General features: G+C 40.7%; 1 protein-coding gene across 1 annotated transcript in view; it reads right to left on the minus strand.

Moving 5' to 3' along the window:
• Positions 1–532: 532 nt before the first annotated feature.
• Positions 533–9,349, minus strand: part of gys2 (glycogen synthase 2) — a 20,211-nt gene continuing 11,394 nt past the window's right edge. The window contains exons 11-16 of the mRNA XM_034578415.1: positions 7,361–7,474; positions 5,632–5,758; positions 4,694–4,789; positions 2,771–2,934; positions 2,293–2,373; positions 533–767 (exon numbers count right to left, since the gene is read on the minus strand). Coding sequence (XP_034434306.1) covers positions 549–767; positions 2,293–2,373; positions 2,771–2,934; positions 4,694–4,789; positions 5,632–5,758; positions 7,361–7,474 — 801 coding nt within the window. The 3' untranslated portion in view covers positions 533–548. The remainder of the gene's footprint in view (positions 768–2,292; positions 2,374–2,770; positions 2,935–4,693; positions 4,790–5,631; positions 5,759–7,360; positions 7,475–9,349) is intronic.

A 9,349-nucleotide genomic window follows, 5' to 3' on the forward strand; every position in this document is an offset into this window, starting at 1 on the left:
CTGAGAATAGAATGAGTCGTCAAAAACATATTCATGTTTTAAAGGAGGAGATGAGAGTTATATTGATGAATACATTCTCAAAGATGGCTTACTATGTAATTAATAGTTAACCATTAACAGGGAAACAGGATTAGAACTTGTGGAAGCATTTTAATGTCACTAAAGCAGTTACTAAGGGCGATACAATTACTTAATTCAATTAAAACATAAGACATCTTTATTCTGTATAATGACAATGACATGAATATTGTATGCTAAAAACAACAGTGGGCAAGGATAAAGCCTTGGGGAACACCACAATGCTAATTTTGTTTAAAGTTGCATCAAACTTCCACAAAGCCTTGGATGTAGCGGATATATTTGAAAGTTTTCTTGGGACCTTGCAGCAGCAGAAGTGGAAGTACAGTCGGTAATGGCAGTGGGTACATTTACTCCAGTAGGAAAAGGGAACTAGAGTACAGTGCAGTATATCTGATAATCAGATTGAGATATTTGTTTTGTTTTGTCTGTCATCTGTACACACTGAGCAGAAGCTAGTCTAGTGAATCTCAGTTTACTGACTCTCCAGGTCGCTGCTTCTTTCCCTTAGGCAAGGCTCCCAGCACAAAAGGAGATTTGATGTTCAGCCGGTCCCTCTCAGCCTCCTCGTCTTCATTGTAGGGCTCGTCATCGTCGTCCTCCGCATCACTGTGGTGGGGGGTGGAGTGGAGGGAGGCTGAGGGAGAGGGGGGCACTGAGAAGGGGCGGGGGTAGCGGAAACCCTCTGTCTGTGGTCAAAATAGGGTGATTATCATTTTATCGTGCTAGGGTACCGGATAGGAATTTCAGTTTATTTGCATTAACATCACCTAACAGACTTTTTAACTTGCTGCAATGACATTATCCATCACTATCGGCTGCTTCGTAGCTTGAACCTATCAGACACGGCGGCAAACTCAGCAATGTTATATCTATTGTTTTTTCCTTTCATTTTCCATTTTTGCTCTCTTTTCTGTGTCCATTTTCTTCCATTCCTCCCTTCCATTTTTTTTCTCCTTCCTTCCATTCATCCTTCCATTGCCCCCTTTATTTCCCCCCTTCATTCCGTTTCTTTCCTCTCTTCCTCCTTCCCTTTCACCTAGACAATTATAGCTCTCTCATATAAATCGGTTTTGGTCCACATTTAATCTATTTATGACTTTCATATCCAAATGGTAATAAAATCTGAAAATCATGAATCAGACGGTCCTTGAATCAGAGGAGGAAGAGCAAAAGTAGAAAGGGGAAGGTCTTATTAGAACAAAAGTGTTCGACCTCAGCATCATCCACAATGACGTCTTGTCATTCATCCAAATGTTACACTGTCAATTACAGCCTGCCAAATGTGGATTAAATCCAGCACTGTGCCCTCTGAAAGGGATTATCATGTACATACATGTTGAAGCAGAGGAAGGTTGTGTTACAGCTTCTCAAAGAACATTTCAATTGGAAATATAAAAAGGTAAATTTCACTTTGTAGAGCCAAAGATATTGTGCTTTAACAAACAGAAAATGTCAAACTGTTGGTGGAAAAGGTTTGATAGATAAAATGAATAAGTCCAAATATACATTTGACAATATGTCTAATTTCCCACTGCACATTAAGTAATTGGATAGATTCAAAATGTTGCTTGGTTCAAGATGCCATTTCAAAATGTTTAAACCGTTAGCTACTATTCAACTAAAAGTACCCAGAGCTTTTTTAAAGGAATCAAAAGTTCGCTGCAGATGTTTTCCTACGTTTCCACCATGGTCTAAAGACCAGTTTCTGCATAGGCTACTCACTGTATGGGATTTATGTTAGCAGCCAACCCAAAACACCTATACCTAAGCATTTGTTTCGCAAGTCATATCGTCATCGCAATGTTCAACAACGTTATCGCATATCGAATGATTTTCTAATATCGTGCAGCCCTAACTAGTAACAGAGAGTATTCAAAACACATGAAATGCTAGACGTCAAGTAGGCAAACTGATTGTATGAGCTTTGCCAACCTCACCCGAAAGGTTCCTCCACTTTCATAAAAGTCTGAGCACCACACAACCCCCACCTCCCACCACTCACACCCCTGAGCAGGGACTTTTTGGTGGGTAAAAAAAGATTTCTCCAGGGCTGAATTTACACCCTGGTCCCTGCTGTGAAAGCACTTTAAGTTGCTGCAGTGAAAATGCAGCCACTGAAACCAATCGCTTGTACAGCTGGAGCCGAGGTGGAGGTATTCATTCATTCACTCACTCACAAGCGCTCTCATTTTTTTGTAGAGTGTTGCTCACCTTCAGAGGGGCGATGGGGTCCATGTTGAACTTCTCTGGGAAAGCTCTGCTAAGTGCCAGATGGCGGGCATGTATGTAGAACTGTCAATCACAAGTCAGCAGAGATGTGCATCAACAATTTGACAACAGTTAAGTGCACATGCAAGCTTTTTTGTTTTAAGTTTGTTTTTAAGACATTTAAGCTTTACAATTGCAAACCACAGCATGACAGGGAAGGGTAAGAGATGGAGGTGAATACACTGTAAAAGGTTTTCAGACTCCATCTGATATGTAGTCCTGAGTAAATACTAACCCTTTAAAAAAGTGACAGATTGAACAGGTTTTAACTGGGTCTGGACCCCATTCTGGAGTTGGACTGTGCTTGCTCCTCTTTGTCTCAACCACAGCTCAGTTTCACCTCTAATTAACCTAAAATAACTGCCTTATAAACATCATATCACAGTCTACCACTCAGTCTACTGCTCATCAAGCAACTCACCCGCCCCAGGTATCTCCAGTCCAGCAGATCAGACAGCCTCTCTGTGCGGTTGCGTTGGATGATGCGCTGGCGCCGTGACTGCTGGCAGAAGCTGAACATGAACTGGGTCAGCTGGTTACAGGACTCATCGGCGGAACGGAACCGACGGTCCATAATGTAGACCCCTGTGAGAGAGAGAGAGAAAGAGGAGAAAGGAGAAGAACGACAAACACGGTCAGTCCTTGAGGATATACAGTGCATCCGGAAAGTATTCACAGCGCTTCACTTTTTCCACATTTTGTTATGTTACAGCCTTATTCCAAAATGCATTAAATTCATTTTTTTCCTCAAAATTCTACACACAATAACCCATAATGACAAAGTGAAAAAAGTTTGTTTAAAATTTTTGCAAATTTATTAGAAATAAAGAACGAAAATATAACATGTACATAAGTATTCACAGCCTTTGCTCAATACTTTGTTGAAGCACCTTTGGCAGCAATCAAGTCTTTGTGAGTATGATGCTACAAGCTTGGCACACCTATTTTTGGGCAGTTTCTCCCATTCTTCTTTGCAGGACCTCTCAAGCTCCATCAGGTTGGATGGGGAGCGTCGGTGCACAGCCATTTTCAGATCTCTCCAGAGATGTTCAATCGGGTTCAAGTCTGGGCTCTGGCTGGGCCACTCAAGGACATTCACAGAGTTGTCCCGAAGCCACTCCTTTGTTATCTTGGCTGTGTGCTTAGGGTCGTTGTCCTGTTGGAAGATGAACCTTCGCCCCAGTCTGAGGTCCAGAGCGCTCTGGAGCAGATTTTCATCAAGGATGTCTCTGTACATTGCTGCATTCATCTTTCCCTCGATCCTGACTAGTCTCCCAGTTCCTGCCGCTGAAAAACATCCCCACAGCATGATGCTGCCACCACCATGCTTCACTGTAGGGATGGTATTGGCCAGGTGATGAGCGGTGCCTGGTTTCCTCCAGACATGACGCTTGGCATTCAGGCCAAAGAGTTCAATCTTTGTTTCATCAGACCAGAGAATTTTGTTTCTCATGCTCTGAGAGTCCTTCAGGTGCCTTTTGGCAAACTGCAGGCGGGCTGTCATGTGCCTTTTACTAAGGAGTGGCTTCCGTCTGGCCACTCTACCATACAGGCCTGATTGGTGGAGTGCTGCAGAGATGGTTGTCCTTCTGGAAGGTTCTCCTCTCTTCATAGTGCAACGCTGGAGCTCTGTCGGAGTGACCATCGGGTTCTTGGTCACCTCCCTGACTAAGGCCCTTCTCCCCCGATCGCTCAGTTTGGCTGGGCGGCCAGCTCTAGGAAGAGTCCTGGTGGTTCCAAACTTCTTCCATTTACGGATGATGGAGGCCACTGTGCTCATTGGGACCTTCAATGCTGCAGACATTTTTCTGTACCCTTCCCCAGATCTGTGCCTCGATACAATCCTGTCTCGGCGGTCTACAGACAATTCCTTGGACTTCATGGCTTGGTTTGTGCTCTGACATGCACTGTCAACTGTGGGACCTTATATAGAAAGGTGTGTGCCTTTCCAAATCATGTCCATTCAACTGAATTGACCACAGGTGGACTCCAATCAAGTTGTAGAAACATCTCAAGGATGATCAGTGGATACAGGATGCACCTGAGCAAAATTTTGAGTGTCATGGCAAAGGCTGTGAATACTTATGTACATGTGATCTTTTCGGGGTTTTTTTAATTTCCGAAAAACCTTTTTCACATTATCATTATGGGTTATGGTGTGTAGAAGTTTGAGGAAAGAAATGAATTTAATCCATTTTGGAATAGGGCTGTAACATAACAAAATGTGGAAAAAGTGAAGCGCTGTGAATACATTCCAGATGCACTGTAATGCCCTAAACTGTGTGTGTGTGTGTGTGTGTGTGTGTGTGTGTGTGTGTGTGTGTGTGTGTGTGTGTGTCCGTACCATAGGCAGAGGGGTCTGAGACATGCTCCTCCATGAAGCAGCCGAAACCTGACAGGTTGGTGGTCACACTGGGGATGCCCATTACAGTACATTCACCTGGAACACAACACCACACAGCACAGCTAGGAAAATAGCCAGGTTATTTTAGAGCTGCAACATGGATTGATTATATTTTTTTCACTTAATAGTTGAAGTCATTTTTCAAGCCAAAAATCTGATGGATTCAGGTTCTGCTTTTCCTATTCTTCGAATGAATTGTATATTTTGGGTTTTAGACGGTTCATTGAACAAAACAAGACGTTTGATTATAAAACCCTATACTACACAATATTGTGGCATTTTTCCCCGTTTTCTAATTGCATTGACCAAATAGTTAATTAATTGCTTTAAAAAAAATGGCAGCTTAATCAAAGTTAAACATTTGAATAGTTTTTTAGCCCTTAAGGGTTTGTTTTCAGTGTTTCAGGTAAGTGTTTATGTGACAAATGCTGCCAGACTTATTGAATATAATAAAAACATTTTGAGCAACTAATGTCAAGTATGAGCTGATTCACTTTCTACACATCTGATTTCAACAGAATTGTAAAGATGGGGCTATCAGGATGTTAAGTCCTAAGTTTAGTAGTAATAAACAGCAGCCGCAAATTATATATTTTTTATATGACATGTACATTGGGAAATAAAGTGTGTTGATTTGTGGAGATGTCAGAGCACTGGGGGAGTGTTTAGAGCTGTGTTTACAGTGTACCTCAGTTGACCTCAGTGCAAAGGATGTAGTGGATAAGAACACTGCAGGGGGTATATGATCATAGCTTCATGTGCCTGCTGTGGAGACTAGTGTAACTCCTGCAGTGCCTCTGTATTCTCAGGAACATGAAGCATTTGTGTGGGATGTGCATGTGCACATAACATGTTGCAATGTGAATCTTAATGGCTACCAGGTGTGTATCCCCATGGTTCATAGTAGGAGGGGAACACTCCAAGGTGACAGCCACGGACAAAGTCCTCATAGTCCATGGGCAGCAGGGGACTGGTGGAAGAGAGGAACTCAGGGTGGAAGACTATCTGAAAGGAGGAGAGATAGAATCGTCACCATTGGCATTGATTAGCTGTTTATCAGTTCAACAGGACAGACAGAATTGTAATGGTTCCCAGGGGATGCATCTTAATGTTTTGGTGACCTCTTGACCTTGTAATGCCCCCCTCAGGCCGATGCTTCTTCTTGTTCACAATGTTTAACTTTGTGCACAATAACCACTACCTTAGATGTCCTTGGTCATCAGACGTTGAAAGCTGACATTTTCTCTTTCACTACCTTTAGTCTAAACATTTCATGTCTTGATTGACATGAACTTCACTGAACATTGTCGTGTTTGCCAAAGAAAGTTCCATCAAAAATCAGATTTTTGTTGCTAAAATCTCAGGTGAAATTGTTGTTTACTAGGGCAGTGCCCCTTATTAATAATGTAATGTATGGCAATAACTTAATTTTATTTCCATTTGAAATGTAATAAAAGCCGATAATGTGTAACATGCCAATAACGTAATAACACATCTGAATCAATAACGTAATCATTTTTTGCCCATAATGTGATAAGTTTTTATATTATTGTAATAAGTTATTACATTATTGGCTGGTTGTTTCATTATTTGCCGGGTTTTTAAAAAATCCTTGAAAAATTGAATAATTGTAGTCGATAATGTAATCATATACTAATAATGATTTTTTTGGGGCTAAAGGTGTCACACTTCCATGACACTTACCCTTACTATTTCCTCTTTCATATACCTATTATATGATACAAATGTAATAAATGATTACATTATGAGCAAAACTTTATTACGTTATTGGTTCAGAAATGTTATTACGTTATTGGCAAGTTACTACATTATCGGCGTTTATTACATTGAAAACTGAAAGATTATTATGTTATTGACATATATTATGGTATCGGCGGTTATTATTGGATGCTACAGGCTGTGTTAATGTTCCTGAGCTACTTCAGAATTATTCCTTGTCATAATTGAGTTCCCCTCAAACAGAACTACAATATACTGCTTTTTGTTTATGTGCGAAGTGAAGTAAGAAAACTTTTCATTCATCCCACCTGGTTTAGCTGCAATGAAGATTCTATTGTCAATGTGTTTTTTTAATTAACACTGAACGTATCACATGTCCCAATCATTTCAGATTTGACACTGCACTTTCCTGGGTCATTAAGTTACTAGCCCTATGAGACAAATTGGGATTTGTGAATATGGGCTTTACAAACTAAATTTGATTGATTGATTGATTGATTGATTAAGAATACACATCTCGAGTGTGAAGACGATAAGATGAACAAAACGCGAGAAATGCATTCCACATACTAATAGACGGACAGATGTTTGTGGAATTAGAAGGTAGATGTGTTTGCTTTCCTTAAATCCATGATTTTTGTGCCAATTAAAATTAAAACAAGCTGTCCATGGATGTTTCTGTGGCTAGCTTCTCATAAAAGAACAGTAAGAAACACCAACAGATCCACTACCATAAAGATAGCTACCTTCTTTTATGTTCTGCCTACAAAGTGCTTTTCACTTAAATGCCTAAACGCGTAGCCTACGTGTGAGCTGCAACAGCATTTAAACGCAACATGAAGTACACATACAGAATGTGCTGTCTACCTTGACGCGGTCGTTCCTGGAATTGAAGAGGCCGATGCGCCTTATGTTGGACAGGATGGGGTCTGTGGCGTCATCCAGCATGTTGTGCGTGGTCACTGGGGGGAGGGTTTGTCGCTGCAGCAAGGAGTGTAAAGTGTATTAAAACAGTAACTGTTAAAAAAAAAAACAACGTACATTTTGGCACTCAGAGTGATCCTTGGTACGATCATGACGTCATTGTAAAGGTTAGCCACACTGCCAATCAATTTTCCCTCAGGGATAATGATGTCAATCAATTAATAAATCAATACAACTTATTCCCAATGCATCAGGATAAGAGACTGAATGATGTGGTAGTGAGCTGTGAACACCACAGGACAGAGAATCCCTGCCTTTACACAGCTGGGTTCATATTACATGTCAAACACAGCGTACAGCAGAATGAACACACGTGCCTAAAGCAGTGAAATGACATAATGACTGTTTCCGTCAGTGTTTTGCAGCCGGTAACCTTTCAGAGGGGGATTCTGAGAATATCAGATCGGTGGAGGCGTAATCTCAACCTAATCTGATCACAACACAAAACAAAGCCAGCAACGGTTTATTTTACAGTCATTTCATTTCACAGGCAGCATGTTGTTCAAAATGTGAGAGAAGGGATATTATTAAAGAAATAATATTTGTTGTTATTTTAATGAGGCAATATCTTCAAAGAAATTCCTCTGGAAATCAACACAAAATACCAAGTCTTCTTTATCACCTTTAAGTTATTACTAAATTACAGTCCTTCACTGGTGTTTGAGATTTTTGGGCGGCTGTGACTCCAGAAGGTTAGGGGGATGCCAGCATTGTGTGTGAGAGTGTGTGATAGAGATAGTGCTGCACATAGATGCACTGTATGAATAAGTGTGTGAATGGCAAAAAGTGTATTGTAAAGCACTTTGAGTGCTCATCAAGACTGTATATAAATACATGTACATCCCATTTACCATCATTGATTAGATACAGAGGATAAAACAAGATTTAGTTTTAAAAAAGATTTCGCAGTCTGAACTAATGTTAAACTACAGTTATGACAAAGGGGAGGACATAAGCTCCAACAAAGCACAATCTGTTGTAAGTGTCTGTGGGTGCCTGTGCATTTGCATTCTGCAGAATATAATGTTTATAGCATGAATTTAAATTGCTGTTATGAGAACAACCTAAATACCTGCACCAACTACTTAATGTACGAAGTCTTAGAGTTCAAAACTAAACAGATGGTTTAAGAAGTTGTCAGAGACGTACAGATCCCCATCCTGAAATCTGAGAATTATGGCCAACTGTAGACCATTCAACATGTGGAGCATCAAGTACCTGCTTTGCCTCAGCAGAATAGGTACTTTTTGATCCTCAAACCACTGAAATCATAGAAACATAAAAGGCTGCTTGGGATAGATATTCAAGCACAAAATGCACTATTTGCTTTAAATCAGATGGTCAGACGCCTCAAAATAAGCACACACATGTACAATTGAAAAGATGTGCTAATAAAATGAAGTACCTGCATACTAAAAACTGTTAGATCACCTTTAAGAGTAATATATTTACACTAGATTTACACTAAAACATTTCTGTTGGTGATCAGTCAAGAGTGTCTGTTTTGCCCTAAACATGCACACGACACTGTTTCTTCTATCGCTGGATCTGAGTGGTCATCAAGACGAGAAAAGCTCTATACAGACGATTTACAATGGATTGGAATGGATTTTCTCTACACTTTAAGTCCACACTGACATGTAAAGAAGCACTAAATATGCAGGACACATTGTTGATGTGGACGTGTGTGAAATAAACAAGGCTGTTTTTTGAAGAGTGGGGGTGAAGGAGAAATGGGGTGGGGGGGGTGGGGTGGGGGGGGGTGGGGGGGGGGGGGGGGGCGGGGGGGCGGTACCAATGAAATATTGTCAAACAGAAAACTAATCACAACAGAACATGCCCCCAATTACCAATAAGAGTGAGCTTCTTATC

The sequence above is a fragment of the Hippoglossus hippoglossus genome, chromosome 23 (assembly GCF_009819705.1).
Source record: "Hippoglossus hippoglossus isolate fHipHip1 chromosome 23, fHipHip1.pri, whole genome shotgun sequence".
NCBI classification, from domain to species: Eukaryota; Metazoa; Chordata; class Actinopteri; order Pleuronectiformes; family Pleuronectidae; genus Hippoglossus; species Hippoglossus hippoglossus.